This window comes from Ostrea edulis, chromosome 1 (genome assembly GCF_947568905.1).
Source record: "Ostrea edulis chromosome 1, xbOstEdul1.1, whole genome shotgun sequence".
Classification (NCBI taxonomy): Eukaryota; Metazoa; Mollusca; class Bivalvia; order Ostreida; family Ostreidae; genus Ostrea; species Ostrea edulis.
The window spans coordinates 27,379,864-27,403,480 of NC_079164.1; the positions used below are offsets into that span (position 1 = coordinate 27,379,864).

Below are 23,617 nucleotides of genomic sequence, written 5' to 3' on the forward strand. Positions count from 1 at the left end.
CTGCTCAGCGCAGTAGCAGTGAGTGTTCTCCGGTTTTAAGGCTAGTGAATGCCGAGCGTTTAGTGATCACTACCTATGTCTATGTTTGACAAGCTGGCCCTGAACCCACGACCCCATCATCACGAATCGAACGATTAATCCATTAGCTAACGAAACCGGCATATATTACTATAATACTGTACTATATATCGTGTTAATACTGTACTATATACCGTGATAATACTGTAGTATATACCGTGATAATACTGTAGTATTACCGTGATAATACTGTTGCATATACCGTGTTAATACTGTAGTATATACCGTGATAATACTGTAGTATATACCATGATAATACTGTAGTATATACCGTGATAATACTGTAGTATATACCGTGTTAATACTGTAGTATATACAGTGATAATACTGTAGTATATACCGTGATAATACTGTAGTATATACCGTGATAATACTGTAGTATATGCCGTGTTAATACTGTTCTATATACCGTGATAATACTGTAGTATATACTGTGATAACACTCTAGTATATATCGTGATAATATTGTAGTGTATACCGTGATAATACTGTTGTATATACCGTGATAATTCTGCAGTATATACTGTGATAATTCTGTGGTATATACCGTGATAATACTGTAGTATGTACCGTGATAATACTGCATTATATACCATGATAATACTGTAGTATATACCATGACAATACTGTAGTATATACCTTGATAATACTGTAGTATATACCATGACAATACTGTAGTGTATACCGTCATAATTCTGTAGTATATACCTTGATAATACTGTAGTATATACCTTGATAATACTGTAGTATATACCGTGATAATACTGTAGTATATACCGTGATAATACTGTAGTATATACCGTGATAATACTGTAATATATACCATGATAATACTGTAGTATATACCGTGATAATACTGTAGTATATACCGTGATAATATTGTAGTATATACCGTGATAATACTGTAGTATATACCATGATAATACTGTAATATATACCGTGTTAATACTGTAGTATATACCGTGTTAATACTGTAGTATATACCGTGTTAATACTGTAGTATATACCGTGATAATACTGTAATATATACCGTGATAATACTGTAGTACATACTATGATAATACTGTAGTATATACCATAATAACACCGTAGTATATATCGTGATAATATTGTAGTATATACCGTGATAATACTGTAGTATGTACCGTGATAATACTGTAGTATATACCGTGATAATACTGTAGTATATACCGTGATAATACTGTAGTATATACCGTGATAATACTGTAGCATATACCGTGTTAATACTGTAGTATATACCGTGATAATACTGTAGTATATACCGTGATAATACTGTTGCATATACCGTGTTAATACTGTAGTATATACCGTGATAATACTGTAGTATATACCATGATCATACTGTAGTATATACCGTGATAATACTGTAGTATATACCGTGTTAATACTGTAGTATATACCGTGATAATACTGTAGTATATACCGTGATAATACTGTAGTATATACTGTGATAATACTGTAGTATATACCGTGTTAATACTGTTCTATATACCGTGATAATGCTGTAGTATATACTGTGATAACACTCTAGTATATACCGTGATAATATTGTAGTGTATACCGTGATAATACTGTTGTATATACCGTGATAATTCTGTAGTATATACCGTGATAATTCTGTGGTATATACCGTGATAATACTGTAGTATATACCGTGATAATACTGTGGTATATACCGTGATAATACTGTAGTATATACCGTGATAATACTGTAGTATATACCATGACAATACTGTAGTATATACCGTGATAATACTGTAGTATATACCGTGATAATACTGTAGTATATACCGTGATACTACTGTAGTATATACCATGACAATACTGTAGTGTATACCGTCATAATTCTGTAGTATATACCGCGATAACACTGTAGTATATACCGTGATAATACTGTAGTATATACCGTGATAATACTGTAGTATATACCGTGATAATACTGTAGTATATACCGTGTTAATACTGTAGTATATACCGTGATAATACTGTAGTATATACCGTGATAATACTGTTGCATATACCGTGTTAATACTGTAGTATATACCGTGATAATACTGTAGTATATACCATGATAATACTGTAGTATATACCGTGATAATACTGTAGTATATACCGTGTTAATACTGTAGTATATACAGTGATAATACTGTAGTATATACCGTGATAATACTGTAGTATATACCGTGATAATACTGTAGTATATGCCGTGTTAATACTGTTCTATATACCGTGATAATACTGTAGTATATACTGTGATAACACTCTAGTATATATCGTGATAATATTGTAGTGTATACCGTGATAATACTGTTGTATATACCGTGATAATTCTGCAGTATATACTGTGATAATTCTGTGGTATATACCGTGATAATACTGTAGTATGTACCGTGATAATACTGCATTATATACCATGATAATACTGTAGTATATACCATGACAATACTGTAGTATATACCTTGATAATACTGTAGTATATACCATGACAATACTGTAGTGTATACCGTCATAATTCTGTAGTATATACCTTGATAATACTGTAGTATATACCTTGATAATACTGTAGTATATACCGTGATAATACTGTAGTATATACCGTGATAATACTGTAGTATATACCGTGATAATACTGTAATATATACCATGATAATACTGTAGTATATACCGTGATAATACTGTAGTATATACCGTGATAATATTGTAGTATATACCGTGATAATACTGTAGTATATACCATGATAATACTGTAATATATACCGTGTTAATACTGTAGTATATACCGTGTTAATACTGTAGTATATACCGTGTTAATACTGTAGTATATACCGTGATAATACTGTAATATATACCGTGATAATACTGTAGTACATACTATGATAATACTGTAGTATATACCATAATAACACCGTAGTATATATCGTGATAATATTGTAGTATATACCGTGATAATACTGTAGTATGTACCGTGATAATACTGTAGTATATACCGTGATAATACTGTAGTATATACCGTGATAATACTGTAGTATATACCGTGATAATACTGTAGCATATACCGTGTTAATACTGTAGTATATACCGTGATAATACTGTAGTATATACCGTGATAATACTGTTGCATATACCGTGTTAATACTGTAGTATATACCGTGATAATACTGTAGTATATACCATGATAATACTGTAGTATATACCGTGATAATACTGTAGTATATACCGTGTTAATACTGTAGTATATACCGTGATAATACTGTAGTATATACCGTGATAATACTGTAGTATATACCGTGATAATACTGTAGTATATACCGTGTTAATACTGTTCTATATACCGTGATAATGCTGTAGTATATACTGTGATAACACTCTAGTATATACCGTGATAATATTGTAGTGTATACCGTGATAATACTGTTGTATATACCGTGATAATTCTGTAGTATATACCGTGATAATTCTGTGGTATATACCGTGATAATACTGTAGTATATACCGTGATAATACTGTAGTATATACCGTGATAATACTGTAGTATATACCGTGATAATACTGTAGTATATACCATGACAATACTGTAGTATATACCGTGATAATACTGTAGTATATACCGTGATAATACTGTAGTATATACCGTGATACTACTGTAGTATATACCATGACAATACTGTAGTGTATACCGTCATAATTCTGTAGTATATACCGCGATAACACTGTAGTATATACCGTGATAATACTGTAGTATATACCGTGATAATACTGTAGTATATACCGTGATAATACTGTAGTATATACCGTGATAACACTATCGTATATACCGTGATAATACTGTAGTGTATACCGTCATAATTCTGTAGTATATGCCGTGATAATACTGTAGTATATACCGTACTAATATTGTAGTATATACCGTGATAACACTGTAGTATATACCATGATAATACTGTAGTATATACCGTGATAATACTGTAGTATATACCGTGATAATACTGTAGTATATACCGTGATAATACTGTAGTATATACCATGACAATACTGTAGTATATACCGTCATAATTCAGTAGTATATACCGTCATAATACTGTAGTATATACCGTGATAATTCTGTGGTATATACCGTGATAATAGTGTGGTATATACTGTGATAATTCTGTAGTATATACCGTGGTAATACTGTAGTATGTACCGTGTCAACACTGTAGTATATACCGTGTCAACACTGTAGTGTATACCGTGATAATACTGTAGTATGTACCGTGATAACATTGTAGTATATACCGTGATAATACTGTAGTATATACCGTGATACTACTGTAGTATATACCATGATACTACTGTAGTATATACCGTGATAATACTGTAGTATATACCGTGATAATACTGTAGTATATACCGTGATAATACTGCATTATATACCATGATAATACTGTAGTATATACCGTGATAATAGTGTAGTATATACTGTGATAATATTGTAGTATATACCGTGTTAATACTGTTCTATATACCGTGATAATACTGCATCATATACCATGATGATACTGTAGTATATACCGTGATAATACTGTAGTATATACCATGATAATACTGTAGTATATACCGTGATAATACTGTAGTATATACCTTGATAATACTGTAGTATATATGGCATTTAAGCCGTGATAATGCTGCAATGTATACTGTGATAATGCTGCAATGTGCATATATATAGCGTGGTAATGCCTCATTGTATAGTGCGATGATGCTGTAATGCATGGCGATATGACGCTGTACCTGTAATATATAACGTGATTATGTTATAACGTAGACTGTTAGTGTTGTAATGTTTGCTATGATAATGTTGTGATAATGTTATATTGTATCCGGGATAATACTGTAATATAGATCATGATAAAGATCAAGTAAATACCGCGGTCATTATTCTGAAGTATATCTTCATACGTAATAACTGATTATGAGAAAATCGATATGCAGTTCGTATTTTGCCATCTCACCTTCTTCGTCAGCAACAAAAAAATGTAGGCCGTGTAGAAAACTGCCATAACGTCACAGTGACCAAATTCGTAGCTATATAGGAAAACGATCGGCTATATATTTCTGAGCCGTAGCGGAATAGAAATAAAGTATCTCTGTCTATGTCATATCATTCCTCGGGCTGATATGGATCCACTAAGGCTGATATGACATATGATATGGATTTTAGCATGCAATATTCTATATACAGTGTATAATGCTGTATTATATACCGTGATGCTGCTGTATTTGTTTTGCTGTTTCCCGCCACGCTCAATAATTTTTCAGTTATCTGGTGGCGCCTTGATGCTTCTGTTTACTGTGGTGATGATGTAGTGTATACTATAATAATAATACTGCAATGTATTCCAGGACGATGCTGAATTGTATTCTGAGATAATATTTTAAGGTAAAGATTATGAAAATGCTGCAACACTTGTATACCGATATATACTTGCAATATACATATAGTATAAAATACAAATCATACTTTGTTAATGTGGAGCATTTTATGATAATGTTCCATTCTATCCCGTGACCATGTCACGTATGTTACCGTGACCATGTTACGTATGTCACCGTGACCATGTTACTTATGTCACCGTGACCATGTTACTTATGACACCGTGACCATGTTACGTATGTCACCGTGACCATGTTACGTATGTCACCGTGACCATGTTACGTATGTCACCGTGACCATGTTACTTATGTCACCGTGACCATGTTACTTATGTCACCGTGACCATGTTACTTATGACACCGTGACCATGTTACGTATGTCACCGTGACCATGTTACGTATGTCACCGTGACCATGTTACGTATGTCACCGTGACCATGTTACGTATGTCACCGTGACCATGTTCCGTATGTCACCGTGACCATGTTACGTATGTCACCATTCAGAATGTACTTGTTACGGTGCTTCATTCCGGTGAAATCGGCCATCATTTTGCCCTCGTCGAAGGAATGATTCTTGTTCTCTTGTGTTTTATTTATGAAATATATTGATATCTTGGGCGCCTTGCGAAATTCCCCCAAACCTGTGTGTTAACATACCAGTGACTGGCATCCTCCTACAGAAAATATAATTCCTACTTTTTCATGATCAGTGATAACTTATGGAATATAAGAACATAAACTTCCCATGTTTATACAACACACTTAACAATAAATATTTATATTTATTTGCCCTGAATTCAAAATATCTATTAAAGGGAAAAGCAACCCAAAAACAATTTACATGATAAATAATAGGATTAATTATATGATAAAGATTTGCCACACTATTCTTTTGATATACGGCCTAGATAAGCTTCAGTACTAGTTTTAAAACGTTAAGAATTGAAATTCCCGTCATCTGTTGAGGCTGCCATGATGCGGAACTCTTTTGTATTCAAGACCACAAAAATCAATAATTTTGATGTCACACCGTCTATTCCGGTTTTGATGAGATCAAAGATGTGCATGTGGTAGATTTTACGAATACATTGTAAATAGGTGGATGCCTTTCTGCCAAGCAGTTAATTACACTAATGCGAAGGGGAGATGTGAAAAAAGTTTTCCCCCCAAAATTCCTGACCCAACAGAGTTATTTGAAAAGAAAATACTATGTAAACTGTGGATCCATCATTTGCGTAATGACAAGTTGAGGTTTGAGTTATTTACATGTATGAAGAAACGAGTACCATCTACTTGGTCTGCGACTCGACTGAACGTCTTCTTTTCTTAATTTCTTCTTGCGAAAGAATGGGCTCAAATCTATATGGCTCCAAACTTAACTGTTGTTTACAGAGCTGCTGATGAAATAAACCGGAACCGACGGTGTGACGTAATAAATTAAACTTCAATGGTCGCTCTCTTAGCGGCGGGAAATTTGAAATATAAGATAGATTAATATTGATTTCATTGTTAAGCAAGGATTTTTGTTGTTAAAGACTGCCATTTACGATATCAGTAAGTAATACTTTATTCATAAAGGCAGCAATGTGATCAGGGTTGCCTTTCCCTTTAAACATTGTATTTTTGTACAAAAAGTATCTTCTCTCTCTCTCTCTCTCTCTCTCTCTCTCTCTCTCTCTCTCTCTCTCTCCTATCAACACATTAACAACAAAATACCCATGATCCACATCGCTCACCTGACCAATTGCAGAAACTTATTTGAGAATAATCATATTATGACTCCACATTAATAGTATGGCGTGAGCTTGACCTGCAGTACAAGAGACCCCATATACATATCAGTTGAATATACAGCTCCCTTGTGATCCGTGAGTAGAGAATATTCCAATACATTCCTTGTAATATCAAACATCTGCACCTGCCCATCTTGACCTCGGGGAATAATAAAGTGAATTGTTATGACTCTGCTTACATAACATGAATATGCTTGCACAATGATTTAAGAGTTTATGCATTCCTATGTAGAACTCTAATTCTTCTTCATTCTAGTTACAAGTAATATTTCCAATACATTCTTAAAGTTGTATATGCCGTTTTCTTTGGACATTACCGTAGGAATAAAAAGCACGCATTTGATATCAAACTATATAAGTTATACACTTTAGGCAAATTATACAATTTAACTCAATCGGATTAAAAAGGAATCAAGCTAATTTCCTATTTGATGATATATTCTCCGAGTCGAGAGTGAACGCTCCATTACGACATCCATGAGCATGTGACGTTGCTCGCGGAATTTTTAAAGTAAACAATGACAAGGTGACGTGAAAGTGTGAACAGCCTGCAGCAGGCTGTTGGTGGGACACATTCAGCGATAAAAGACCGTCAGATGGAAGCGGGGTAGAGAGAACTACTTTGAGGAATGGAAGGGAAGTTAAATTTCGTGTTTAAAGTGAAATCACCATGCACGACTACATACTGTAAACGAAATCTTCATCTTCCATGATATATCTAATATTTTCCTCGAGCGCTTCCACACATCCATCATAACGTCATTTCTTCATAAATATGAAATATAGAATTGCTGTTTCCCCCTTACATTATGAAGACCAGTACTCCTTCAATACCCGTACATGGTTTGTCGAAATTTTCCACTATTCCTAAATTTTCGACATTTTCATTCCCATTGTCGAAATTATCCACCCTTCCGTCATTTCTTCATCAATATGCATTAGGAAATTGCCGTTTTCCCCTTACATTGAGGTGACCAGTACTCCTTTATTACCCGGATATAACTGTTTAGAATTTTCAAATCATATCATTTTTCATAGTTTATTATGCTTACAAAATTCACGGTCTGCTTTTCAACATCGAACAAAAATACTGTTCAACACGGCATATATTATACCTTTGAATAAGAAAACTCAGCCCTTTTAGTGGTCCTAACTCGAAGCTCCTGACATTAATTAAATGTAGTCTACCCTTGTGATTCTTTGAGGAATTCTAAATGCCTATTCTAGGTCGTTCACAGTTCCGAACCCCATTGTGTGAGCTAACTGACTCTGCATTACGCGAGGATGCTTATATCGTTTGAAGTAGTGTACCCTCGTAACTCGTGATAGGTAGATTTAAAAAGAGACATTCCCCAGGGCTACAACTGCAGTATAGTCCAAAACTTTGATCCTCTATTCTCACCTCACCCTAGCATTAGGGAACAAACTTAACTGTTCATTATCCCAGATTTTAGTTGTCCTAGTTAAATGGCTTTCGAAAACTATTTATCAGAATATTAATGGATCCCCCTTCATCAAAGGATGCTTTGCAACAAGTCTGGTTGCAATGGACCCTGTGGCTCTTCATCAGAGGTCGACAACATGATAACATTCCAGACAGAAGACCAACAGGGCAGACCACAGATGGACTCCGGTCAAAACAAACCACAGATAAACTTCGGTCAAAACAGACCACAGATAAACTCCGGTCAAAACAGACCACAGATAAACTCCGGTCGTAAAAAGCTACCCTGAGTTTCAGCTTAGGTGACCAATATATTATCATTTTTTAGCTTTAATTTACATATATACATGTAAATGTACCCAATACATAAAATCTCCATTTTGTTACATTATGTTGCATGAGATACAAAATTGATGTGAATAGTTTCGTTATTTACATAACACAGAAAATGGAAGAAAGAAAAATATATAGTAAAATATTCATAAAGTAGATCTGATACTCTCCATCAAATAAAATCAGTGAAACATCACAATGATAGTACCCAGAGAATGTAAGTAAACCTTGGAAAGTTTCTGGAAAGACCAATATATGTTGATTGATTTTTAGTAGACTCGGGGTTTGATTGTCCACTTATAGGGTTCGGTTGTCAAACCACTACAGCTGGACATCGTCCGGGCCCCGAGAAATGGCGTCCAGTGTTTGGGTGCTGATGCTGGAGCCGTAAGTTAGAGTCTGTGTAGCACAAGTAGATCTACTAATACTGCTGCTGAATGAGGAAGAGGGTCGTAGTCGATTCACCATCTCCATGTCTGAAACAAAAGAACGCTAATATAGATGCAATTATAATAAACTTTATAATCTAAAACTAAAACGTGCATAGCTTCAATCGGAAGGTCGCGAGTTCGAGCTCATCTCGTGCCATGGCCGCAATAAACCTGCATGTAAGATGTAAAATACGGGTACATGTAGTTATTGCTCCTTCGCTCGGCATTTAGAAAAAAAAAAAATCACGGGTCTTTTGGATATGACGTTTAAACCGGAAGTCCCGTGTCGCGACAGGCGTTGACACTTATAGAACCATCACTCCGTTTAAAACGCGGAACGGAACGGGAAACAGAAAATAAGAATTTGAATGATTAATGTAATTAAGATAACACCAAACAATCGGGAAAATATGCTATAATTTAATTTAAATCAAATTTTTAAGACTTTGTTTACAAGTGGTAAAATGTTTTTATCTTAAAATTCTGCACTATAAATCTGTTTGCATAAAAGTTTACAAAAGGTTTTACAAAAATCTTGAAATTTCGGTATTGATAGAGGTGTGAGCGAGTAGCGACACCTATGGGTAAAGAATGGCAATCTATATGCCCCTTCTCAGGACAAAACGTCTTTAACGCACATGTATGTACACATAATACAGTGTATGTCTTTCTTACAACAGGGAGTGTGGTATGTATAAAACATCAATAAATCATGATTATTAAGTCAACAAGTTAAATATCTTGTGTTTGGTTTATTATCCTATAACTAACAGAGACTCCGTAACCACAGTACCCCAACCCTAAATAGGCGAAGACTTCTGGCAGTTTATTTTAGATCTAAATACTTGTATCTTATTATTCAGATTAATAATGAGATGACCTTTTTATTCTTTCAAACATAAATTCTCTGTTTGCTTTTTAGCCATTTCATATATCATGACCGGTACATGTACGAACTTTCACTTTACATAAATTGATCCCAAATGAGACAAATCTTTTCTACACACCGGATCCGTTCGCATTAAGACATATATATATATATATATATATATATATATATCGACTAAATCAAATTCAATTATCTCAATGTTTCTATTTTCATTAAAAGCAAGTCCTATTTAAAAAGACTATGTTTGGGGAAAAGTGTTGATAAAATTATTTTGTTTTTCAGTGTTGTTTTCGAGGGGCGGGGGAGATTGGAAACCTATAATTCATTGGGTAGGCTCATACACTCTTTTCTTTAGGTGGCAGCCAGAATAAAGTAATCAATTTGAAAGGGTGCTCATTTTTTCCAGTATATATATTTCATTTTCATTTTTATTTGTGAAACAATACACTGTCACGATCGAAATGGGGGAGGGGGTCGTGACAAACTGAAAATGACAAAACCGGGAAAAGGGGGAGATACCCACAGCTTTGATTTTACAAAATGCTGACCTCCTCATAACATTATTTTATACACTATTTTTCGTTCCGCGTTTTAGCAACACCTCACTGAGCATACGGCCATGCAGTTCGCTAAGCTTAGGTTTTGTGTTACTTCACCTACAGCTGGTGATGTCTCAATATGAGTGAACAATGCTCGACAGGATGTAAAACAGACAGTAAATGAAACCTGTATATAGACACGAAAACTTCACATTCTATTTGAAACTTACAGTGGCTGGTTTAAGCCAGGTAGAAGCTTTTAAACCAGCCACCGTAGAAACTCCGTTTGTTTGCTTTAAAACGACTTTTTCACTATAGGGACAAACTAGTATTTCAATTTTTTTTTTACGAGTGAGATGAAGACAGAGAGCGTTTCCTTTGAAACTGAAAGCCGTATCTTGCCTAATAAAAGATCAATGGTTATCGCTTTCATATTCTGTCACACTAATTAACACGTTAGGAATCAATAGCATCTTCTACTCAAGAATTTATGGCACAGCGAATAACTGAATAATCAAATAAAGTGGTTCGACCACTCGGCGGAGTCATGGGAGAACAAACGACCGAGAGCGCCTCTGTGGAAATATGCTTAACCTTATGGGGACCCTGCTCTCCGTTCAATCCTTTGGACAATGATAAACATCTTCTCGTTGACCAAATTAATTCGATCCGTCTTATACAATCATGATTGTTTTTGTAATCGGCTTATCAATCTGCATGATACCAAAGAAGTCCCTCATAGCAAAGGAAATAAAGTATTAGAGTACGAACGACTTATATTGACCTGGTAGTGGTGCAATATATGCCGTTCAGTTTTTCACATGGGCAAATCAGCTTTAAAGTTAGCTGTGACAAATGGAAGTCTCAAAATATGTTAACCATATTGGTTGTATATTTTTTTACTGTTCAGACTGAGCAGTGTTTTGTTAATTCTTACCGCCATCCCCTGACTGAGCAGATTGAGCGGTGGTCTGTTAATCTCTTACCTCCATCCCCTGACTGAGCAGATTGAGCGGTGTTCTATCAATCTCTTACCTATATCCCCCGACAGAGCAGATTGAACGGTGTTCTGTTAATCTCTTACCTCCATCCCCTGACTGAGCAGATCGAGCGGTGTTCTGTTAATTTTTACCTCCATCCCCTGACTGAGCGGTGTTCTGTTAATCTCTTACCTCCATCCTCTGACTGAGCAGATTGAGCGGTGTCCTGTCGCCCGTTGGAATGGCAAGTAGAATTAATGCTATAATAACAGTTGTTGAGTTTTGGAGATGGCATTCCGGGCTTCGCTGCCAGCAAACTTTGTCGAACGTTTCTCTCCGGATGAAGAATTATAATATATAACTTTGTGGCAAACATACAAATCAGTCCTACAGTGGCACTTAAACTGATGGAAAATGACATGGTCGCTATTCGAATTTGTATGTTATGTTCAGTACTGAAATAAATTGACACAAATGCTAACCATATTATGCAAGTCGTATACATGGTAAATCCAATATACTTTGACTCGTTGAATGCTTCTGGAATATTCCTCGTGACAAAGGCGTAGAATGTACATATTATAACGAGAACTATAGGATAAGTGAATCCAACCATGTACCAGGCCCCAACTGCATCGTTACACACCAGCTGATGATCGTCACGGTCCGCATGGTAAGCAACCGCACGGGGTGGACGAAGTAACAGCCATACTATTCCCACAGCATTCTGAACTGCAACAAAAGCGCCACAGATGAAGAGCTGAGAGCGTGGACTGATGAAACGCGGTCGCTTTGAAGTCTTTTTCCCTGCTCTGAATATTCGAGCAATTCTGTTGGTTTTCGTAAGAATGGCAGAATACACTATGGAGAATGAAAGTCCAATGCAGTATTTCTGTGCGCCACATGTGATTTCATGTGGTTTCGATACAAGTATGAAGGTCATGGCATAACACATAAAAATTCCCAAAAGAAGAACAAAGCTTAATTCACGACCTGAGGCTTTGACGACCGGGGTGTCGTTATATATTACGAAGACCACCATGACTATAGCAGTTGCTATGATACCAATGGAAGCAAAAGCCATGGCAACCAGCGCTATGGCGTCTGTATACCTACAAAATATAATAGAACTACATAAATGCATTTAAAAGAAAAAAACTTTCAATACGACTAAGATCATCTATTTGCTGTCGTCTCTATGCGATAGCATCATAGGTGCCTGGGTCAAGGATATTGCAATATATAACCTACATGTATATGTAAACAATGGAGGAAATTCGAAACACGAATAGATATTTCTCTCCTAGCTATGGTATCTCTTTCTACATTTTTTTCATGTTTCAGGAAGCTTAACTACATGTGGCATTACCACAGAACACTAATTTATCGGCGTTTTTGAAAAAAATGTCTTGTCCCACTGTTTCATAATAATATTATTATAAGGAAAAAATATTGCTCTTATCGTATTACATGTAGGTAGGTCCAAATTTTGATTTTCACCTTTAAATGAGATATATTTATAATGTTCAACATCAAAAATGAGAAATATTTATTTCAAAAAGCGTGAACCAGTCCCTTTTAAAAAGTCAATCATTATGACGATGTAGAGTACCCCCTTAATACACCGCATGCCTCAAATTGCGGACTGCTGTGTCTAGCATATGATACCAATGTCAGTGAAGCCCTGCTTTACCTGAGGTATATAATCGGTATTTCCATACAGCTCTGCCTATCAAAGCTAGGAATAGTTCCCGAGGGACAGTCCACACATGCGTACTTTGTAGGTAGGTACTGGAAGAGATGACAGGGAGAGCATGTCCAGCAGCACGCGGAGCCATCAATCATGTGGTGTGCCTCCCCCTTCCGACACGGTCGACTACACACAGATTCGGGGTGTTTTGGCTCATCCCAGCGAAACTTCATATCGACCATCTTAATTAATTAAACAAAAGAGTATGCCTTGAGCAGTATCATAAAACACACAGTATTTACAGATCTGTACAATTTGTGAAAGGTATATCATTTTGGGGGGGGGGGGGGGGGTTATGGGAAAATGTTCTCTAATACAGAAAAGGATTGACCAGCAGGTTATTCCAACAGTTTTGAAAATTTGCCGAGACAGTGAAAATTTCCATATGATTATGATTTACACATATATAAATTGACTTCACAATCTTGATTCATGTTGCTCCTATACATGTAACTATCTTTTATAGATACGTGATTGGTAGAAATATCATTCTTGTTCATAAAGTCGCTGTATGTTTGTGAATTAAAACCAAAGAAATATGAATTCATATGACTGCCCTTTATAACAAATGAACAAGTAAAGATAAAAAACCATTTGAGAGTTGGGAAAACACTGACCCCTGGATATACCAGAGGTGGGATCAGATATCTAGGAGGAGTAAGCATTCCCTATCGACCGGTCACACCCACCATGAGCCATATACATGTACATGTATCTTGATCAGGAAATGGAGTAATCCGTAGTCAAAATTAGTGTGTAAATAACGGCCTGACAATTGGTTTGAAATATATCAGACAGTTTTCGACCCAGTGATAGCCTGTATTTGTACAATACAGATAATTACTAACAAATTTGCGAAATGCTGACTTTAAACGAGACTGTTGAAACTGCTGTAACACCAACTTATTTGTCATAAGCTTGTCTCGATTTAAAAATTGATCTTGTATCTAATCAGGTGAGAGGCAAGAGGCATACGCACTATATGCAGGCAATAATGAAATATTGCTATATAAATATGGGAAGATGACGATGGAGAAGCTGAAATCATCTCGTTTGTCATAAAGTTGAGTTATTAGTTTGCAGTTGACATATATGTTCAATAAATCATCCAAATATGAAACTGACATAAAAGCGTATGTGGTGTCTTTAATTTCGATTTCCTTGGATATTTTATCGAATCGACATACATGTACACTGTATCAATGAAAATGAGTACTTTTAAGATATTTTTCTTAGGAGAGATACACATAACTAAGAAATAGTTTTTACAGAGCGGAATGTGTAAACAAAATTATCATGAACAATATCACAAGAGAAGAGAAAACTATCATGAAAGATTTCTGATGCAATGAAGATTCAACTATGCACAAAAAATGACAAAAATACAATGTGTCAAATTAGGATACATTCATGTTCAGGTATTGTCTATTCATGCCATGACAGTGGTAGATGTTAATAGTTCATACTAACACTCGATATGTTCATAGTGCATGTTATTAGTCTAGATGTTGATAGTTCATACCATGACCACAAATGCCGATAGCGCAGGTGTGTCCAGTGGTCCTAATCTGAGTTTTGCATTGTTTATAGAGTTCACGAGATTGATAATTGTTCGTTATCTTTACTTTTTCATTACCTCAGATGTTCATAGTTCATATAAATACCCAGATATTCATAGTTCATACCATTTGCCATGACCACATATGCTCATACAATGTAGTTCAAGTGTGTCCGGGGATGCGTATTTGCCATACTTTTAATTTTGTATTCTTTATAATAGGATTTATGAGATTGATCATTGTTCGTTATCTCTACTATTTCATTACCCCAGATGTTCATAGTTCATGCCATTACCCCAAATGTTCATAGTTCATACCATTACCCCAGATGTTCATAGTTCATTAAGGTGCAGTGACGGGTTTAAAAGAGTACACGGGTAAATGAAATTGCTCAGTAGAACTCAGGGGCCTCTTATTTGAATATTGTTAATTTTGCAATGAAGTATTCTTAGTAACACTTTAAAAACCAAGAGTGCTGCTATCGGAAAAAGTATCAAAAATGAAACTGAACACTACGATAGCTGATCTGCATTGTGCGTTTGATTTATTTACATTGCTTTACCTGATTCATGTTGTATATTCTTTTTGATGATTGACTATCGAGAAATAAATGTTTTCCCAAGAAAAAGCCAATGGTCTTCCATTCAAAGCGTCCCTTTTCCACCTGCCTGTAGTTAAGGATGCGGTATCGCGCTAAGGCATCACCATTTGGAAGAAAAACAAACTCTTGTCCAGATAACCCTGTACAAAATACGAAACTACAAACTGGCTCAAACTACAAAACTTACAAACCTGCACAAAATACGGAACTGGTAAACCTGAACCAAATTTGATACGAAACTTGTAAACTTGCACAAAATACGAAATTTGCACAAAATACGAAACTTTCATCCTTGTATATATTTTGTATGTTGGCAAGTCTGCTAATTAGAATAGACTCTTTCCATTGCGGATGTTTATTTGATAACTTAAGGTTCTTTACAAATCTTCAACATTTTCATTACTTTCTCCCTGAATTCAAACAAACTTTCAGAGAACTGTTGTCAAGAATTGGGTAGGTTCATAGGTATTTAAGTAGGTCGGTATGTATGGAGGAAACGTTAAATGTTTGGCCAACCTTAGGTTTCTTAAGATTTGAGATTTATAGCGCATGCAAGATATCAGAGTATAATTTAAAATGTTAGTCAATTCGTTTAAAACAAAAATTGAAAAAGATGAGTCAAATTATCTTTTAGTTAGAAGTCAGTTGTAATAGGAAAGCAACCATTTCTTCTATTTTACGTGTTGCTATACCTTTTAGTATAAAGAAACAGTGTACCTGTAAAATTTACTTTGACCAAATATTCTTTCAGAAGTTTCCCATCAATAGGCACCATTGCATCACAAAGACCCGGTCTGCCTTCGCAGAAATCGGCATGCATATTCTACAAATTGACAAAGAATGTAATACAATCTGATGAAAACCTCACAAGATCTAAATCAATTGCTTTTTAGAACAGTATACAAAACGTACAGTCAATGCCTGGGCAAAACTCATGATAGCATCACTAACGAATTGAAGCTGTGCTTCCATTTCGAATTCTTCTGAAGAAAGTCGTTCATTTCCGCTACAGTTCACATTAAACCCATCATTGTATGGCGTCCAACTGCTTCCGGGGTATTTACATTTGAATTGTTGTTCCCAGAATTCCACAAACCACGGATTTCGCCGATTGTTCTGAGGCGTGAGATTGAGGAAATACTCTTTGAAACCTCTCACTTCAAATGCCAATGGCTGAACCGTCACGGATCCCTCTACCTACAGGAAACGGATCTAAACTATAATGGCAATGCAGAGATATGCAAATTAATCATTTCCGTTCAGCTATCTTGTATTGTATTCCATACAATGATGAATATATTCGGTAGTCTGTCTTACCTCCATTTCGTTTCCATTGACAGCAAGACTCCTCCCTCCCCAGCCATCACTTCCGATCCAGGAAAACCAACCAGATGCATTCTTCCGCCGGACAGCCTGCATTAATTCCCCCACCTCTTGGTCTGAACCAAATACAATTACGCCTAAAAGAGAAAGATGTATGATTCATAATTAAGCCTATATCGGAGGAAATATACTGATTTACAATCACACATAAGCAGAAAAAATATACTGATTTACAATCACGCTTACACTGTAATAAGAGGGAGTGTATTGATTTATAATCACATTTAAACATGGAGAAATGTGCAGGTTTAAATTCACACCTATCAAGGAGAAATACATACTGGTTCACAATCACAAATAAACATGAACAAATAAACTGATGTACAACCAAACCTTTACATAAAAAATAAACTGATTTACGATTTACAATCAAACTTAAAGATAAAGAAATATACTGATTTACAATTACACCTAGTCATAAAGAAATATACTGACTTACAACCAAACCTAAACATAAAGAAATATACCGATTTACAACCAAACTTAAACATAAAGAAATATACTGACTTACAATCACACATAAAAATCTAAAACTAAACTGATTTACAACCAAACCTAAACATAAAAATTAAACTGATTTACAACCAAACCTAAACATAAAGAAATATACCGATTTACAACCAAACCTAAACATAAAGAAATATACTGACTTACAACCAAACCTAAACATAAAAAATAAACTGATTTACAGCCAAACTTAAACATAAAGAAATATACTGACTTACAACCAAACCTAAACATAAAAAATAAACTGATTTACAGCCAAACTTAAACATAAAGAAATATACTGACTTACAACCAAATCTAAACATAAAGAAATATATCGATTTACGATTTACAATCAAACTTAAACATAAAGAAATTTACTGATTTACAATTACACCTAAACATAAAGAATATACTGATTTACAACCAAACCTAAACATAAAGAAATATACTGATTTACAATCACACCTAAACATAAAGAAATATACTGACTTACAATTACACATAAACATAAAGAAATATACTGATTTACAATTAAACATAAAGAAATATACTGATTTACAATTGTACTTTCACTACATGTATTTTTCTAGTCAGTCTCAAAGGGGGATCACACTTTACCTGACACCTATGTACATGTTTCAGCAGGTATTGTTTATTCAGGTGATCTCCGTTAATGGTTTGTTATACATTTTACTTAACAATTTACCTTATGTCATTCAATAAATGACATATTCGACAAAACTGCATTACAGTGTTGGGTTATTTGTTACTGCTTGGACGGTTTCTTCTCATAGGAGGCATAAAGAAATATACTGATTTACAAGTACACCTAAACACAAAGAATATACTACACCTAAACATAAAGAATATACTTGAGAAATAAAGATCGCGTTTTCGTGTATGTTGCAGGATAACCTCCGAAGTCGAGAATGTTGTTTTGATATCTAAAAGCCATGGCGTAGCCGAAGTTATTATATTTCAAAAAAACATTTCGAGACCGAGGACAGGTCGACAGGGGATGCTTACTCCTCCTAGGCTCTTGGTCCAAACTCTGGTATATCCAGGGGACCGTGTTTACGGTACCTTATAGGAGTTATGAGATTGATCACTGTTCGTTATCTTCAACTTTCTTACACGAAAATATTTTTTTAATTTCTATTCTACCTATACAGCTACGAATTAGGTCACCGTGACGTCATAGCAGTTTCTGAAACGCACATGTTTTAGCTGACGAAAAAAGGCGAGATGGTAGGGGTATATCAAATCTTTTTTGAAAAATAGTTCGAGTATTTATTTTGATGTTGGCGGATTATATCAACAAAGTCCAAAATCACTACACATACGTGGAAGAGGGATAACTTGTTTGTCGATTTCGGAATGCAGACGATTGATTTTATATTGAATGACAAATGTTCTTCAGTCATTTATAAATTTGCTTTACAAATTATATTGATTAATTCTTAATATTTTGAAATTTGATTATCAGTAATATACTTTATTTTTGTATTAGTAAAACACAAACTGCAAGCTAGATGCGTTACGGTATCAATTTTCTCTTAATCAGTTATATTACGCATGGCCTTTCAAGTATATCGCAGAATAATGACCGCAGCTTATTTTGATCTTTGCAATAACCGTGATAGAATGGTTTACAAACATAAAGAAATATACTGATCTGGGATCACTACTAAATAGGAAAAACGAGAGAGAAATCCAAAGAAGAGAAAATACACTGATCCAAACTTAGGCCTAAGTAGGAGGGCATTTGCCAACATTCAAAAGAAAATCTACAATCACACTAAATAGGAGGCGATCTACAATCTAACCTCAACATACGGAAATCCACAAACGCACCTAAAAGCAAGGAAATTTACATTCACACCTAAACAGGAGGAAATCTACAATTAAATCTAAGCAGAAGGATATTCATATTCACACCTACTCAGGAGGAAATATACAATTAGATCTAACCAGAAGGACAGTTATATTCACACCTACACAGGAGGAAATGAAGTTATTTCCTTATTATTGTTTTATCATACGCAAGCAGTTTCCATTTCTACTATTTATATTTAAAATGTTTTTGATATCTTTAAAAATTGTAGTGATAGGCATATCCTCATGAACGGAATGCAGTTGTAAACAGTGTGCGTACGAATACATGTAAAGAAGTACTTAGATATATTACGTCTATATTTCAAGGCTGGGAATTTCAACAGAAATGAAAGTAGAATGTAAATATAAGAAACAAATTTCAGTTTTGAAAATTTATGAGAGTACACACTGTAACGCTTCACGACGGCCTACTTTCTATAGGAGAACACGCTTTATGAAGTATGCAGGCGTGAAACGTCGCAGATCATACCCTTATGAATTTTCAAAAATGAAATTTGTTTCTTGAATATGTTATGATAATATTCTACAGTGACAAAAATCGCATGCACAATATCTGTAAATTTTCATTAAATCAGATTTACTTCAGATGTGCAATCGACCTATATTTTCTGGATTTAGGTTTATATTCATCGCTACAGTAACATTACTAGTACTCACTATACGACAACGCAAAATATTCTCCCCACATCAAAATTCATACAAGTTAAATACACAATGGTTTGTTTAGAATTCATCTCTAGTTAGTTGGATCTAAACAAATCATATAAGGAAGGGGTTTTTTTTCACTGTTAGGCATCACACTGAGTGAGAACGATTTTTTCTGGATCTATATCCATCCATTATGCATTTTGCGTTCATCAGAGAGAAGCGTTCGTGACATGTGATGGAAATGAAACGAATTACGGAAGTGTCTGGAAGATTGTGATATTATTCTCTTAATTTGAAAGAATAGTCAAACCTGTATAAAGAGACCCCCATTAAACAGTTTCCTGTCATATGCAACAACAAGAGGCCCGTGGTCCACAATGTTCACCTGAGTCGTACTGGCCCTGCTGTTCATTTTGGAAAAAAAATTGAAAAGATTTTGTACCCTCCTCATTCCAACGAAAAACTTCAGTGGGGATCCGCGTAAGAATAGGTCCTCAGAACTCCTTTCATGTCGTAGAAGGCGAATAAATAAGGCGGTCCTTCGGATGAAACCGCAAAAACCAAGGCCTCGTGTCACAGCAAATCTGACACGATAAAGATCCCTCCCTGCTTAAAGACCATAAGTGCCGAGCGTAGGCCTAAATTGTGCAGCCCTTCATCGGCAGTGGTGACGTCTCCATACGAGTGAAATATTCTCGAGTTGTACGTTAAACAATATACAACCAACCAACGAAAAACTTGGACCCCATATTAACCCCGCCCTAGCCCAACAGGGACATGACTTCGATGAATTTGAATCCACAGAACATTAGGATGTAAGAATATTACTAGCATGGTCTTGCTTTTCTGGAGAATATTGTAATATATTTTTTGTCTATATGAATGTACGATTCTCACCCTACTAATAACTTTCAGAGTCTATAATTTGAAAACAGAAGAATTAAATGCACACAAATTGTTTATGTTTGTAAATCAATACACAATAATCATTTAATGTGATTATGTAGCTCTTGAAAGGAATAAAGAGACATTTTCTTTCAATCTAGTTAGATCCGTCTTTTTACCGCTTTTCCGAGTATGAATATATCCATTCCACGGACTACGTTTGAAGAACAAATAAACAAACAAAAGTGTTAAAACTGTGTGATCAAATCGCAATTCAATAAAGAAAAAGAAAATGTGTATTCTTGTTATGATGGTTTATTTCATAAACGCATTTTGAGTTTGCCCTTCTCTATTAACTTATTTCTTTTTACCATCATTCAAATATGGAAATAAATTCCAAATATGGGGACAAATCAAGGTCAGTTGATTTTCAGCTGCTACGTTTCTTAGAGGTTTTAATGATATCTTATTTTACGTACTTGAAAGCATTTATATGTACTTTTTTTTAAATACAAAAAATTGTAAATAATGAAATTCTTTCTTTTGTTTGTTAAACGGGAGATGAAGGTCACAAATATTGCAAAATATATAAAATTTTGAATCCGTATCGAGGTCAAAACCTACCCCTGGGGTATTGGTTTGATCAAACACGAATCTGCACTGCTTTAGGATGCTTGAAAATTAATATGACTAACCTGGTCCTGCTGTTCTTGAGAATATTTTGTTTTAAAAAGATTTTCGTTTATGTAATATCATAACTGTAAAACTTCGATTAATGGGGTACAATTTAAAATGGTGTCAAGATTTGAAGAAACAGTGCCTACATATATAGACCATCTTATACTTAATCCACCTACGTGTTCTTCGTCTTCTTTCAACTACATGTATAGTGCAGCTGGACATCTCATTACTGGTGAAGTTGAAAATGAGGATATGAAATCACTTCCTATATACTAGTATTTTAAAAGGTTCTAAATTCAGAGAACCTCGGTCTTTCAATTGACGACAAAACTTCATAACTATTATGAATTCTGTAGACGATTATGCCGGACGATGGGCTAAATATGAAAAGAAGAACTCGATACCTTGTCAGGATGGATTAAGAGTATAAGAAGAATATTAAAATCCCGTATTAGACACATCAAAACAAAAGCACGTACAATCTACCTTTCTGTGATCAAAGAATTAGAAAGGTTACATGAGGAATATGTTTTGGTCCCAGTTGACAAAGCTTGTAACAACATTGTTTTTCTTTGTAATGCTCATTGCGATTGTATTTTAAACGAACTTTGCATTAATTCCACATTTGGTAATCGTACCTATACTCCATCTGCCCCTTCAAAAGATAAATTCTTCAAAATCATGCTTCAGTTTTAGACACATATATCACAGTCAAAAAGATGGATGAATACAATACGCATGGGTTACTGTACCTATAACAGATTCCTTAACGTCACAAAACTCCTCACAAAGAAAGGTACATTGCTGGATCGAGGAAATGTTCTATTAAGACCCTATTGTTGCTGCTCACGAAAATGTTAACAGCTTTGAAGGAGAAACTTCAATCGTACTGTGCCACAACATATACCAGAAATGGTGTATACATTGTATCAAATGTGGATTCTAAAACTTTCTACAAAACAGAAATCGCAAAGCTTTTCTTCAATCAATAACATCAAAACTTTTCAATACTTTACACGACCATTCCTCCCAATAAATTAAAGACTACACTTTTCGACATCATAGACAGTTGCTTCTTCAACGAAATTGGATAAGAGAGATATTCGCATCTAGTGATTAGTCATCCAAAAAATTAGTTTGTTAAACACCACTCTGATTCCACGCACAAGCACTCTGAAGTTGAAATAAAAATGAGATGATTTGAAAAAACAGATTTACCATATATTGCCATGTAAAAGCTTGATCTCAAATATGGCCCCAAAATACCCCCAGGGTCATAATTTGAAACATAGCCTATAGCGATCAATGGGGAGATTTTTGAAGACTTTTTACTATACATACATGTATGTATACCCCATATAAAACTTTAATCCCTATTGTGGCCGATCCAATCCCCAATGGCCACAAATTGAAGAACAAATCTTTACTTCTTGACAAATGTTTTCATTTTAATATGACTAATCATTGTCCTGTTGCTCTTGATAAATAGCCCTTCATTTAAACAGATTTAGAATTGCATCCCTTCATCGTCGTTATAACGATATAGTTTGTCAATACAACCTATCATTGGGTCAAATGCTGTCTGACGTGTTTCATACCGATTGTTAGACCGTTCTTGGCACACTGAATTTGACTACGGATAACTCCGTTTACCTGATCAAGATATAGGGCTCACGGCGGGTGTGACCGGTCGACAGGGGATGCTTACTCCTCCTAGGTACCTGATCCCACCTCTGGTATACACAGGGTCCGTGTTTGCCCAACTCTCTATTTTGTATTTCTTATTGGAGTTATGAGATTGAT

The 23,617-nt window shown here is 35.0% G+C and overlaps 1 protein-coding gene across 1 annotated transcript in view; it reads right to left on the reverse strand.

The window, feature by feature from the left end:
- Nucleotides 1–9,128: 9,128 nt before the first annotated feature.
- LOC125663860 (metabotropic glutamate receptor 3-like) overlaps nt 9,129–23,617 on the reverse strand; it is a 43,153-nt gene continuing 28,664 nt past the window's right edge. The window contains exons 5-11 of the mRNA XM_048896274.2: nt 17,150–17,292; nt 16,745–17,029; nt 16,550–16,655; nt 15,794–15,972; nt 13,616–13,854; nt 12,115–13,034; nt 9,129–9,559 (exon numbers count right to left, since the gene is read on the reverse strand). Of these exons, the coding sequence (XP_048752231.2) occupies nt 9,405–9,559; nt 12,115–13,034; nt 13,616–13,854; nt 15,794–15,972; nt 16,550–16,655; nt 16,745–17,029; nt 17,150–17,292 (2,027 nt within the window). The 3' untranslated portion in view covers nt 9,129–9,404. The remainder of the gene's footprint in view (nt 9,560–12,114; nt 13,035–13,615; nt 13,855–15,793; nt 15,973–16,549; nt 16,656–16,744; nt 17,030–17,149; nt 17,293–23,617) is intronic.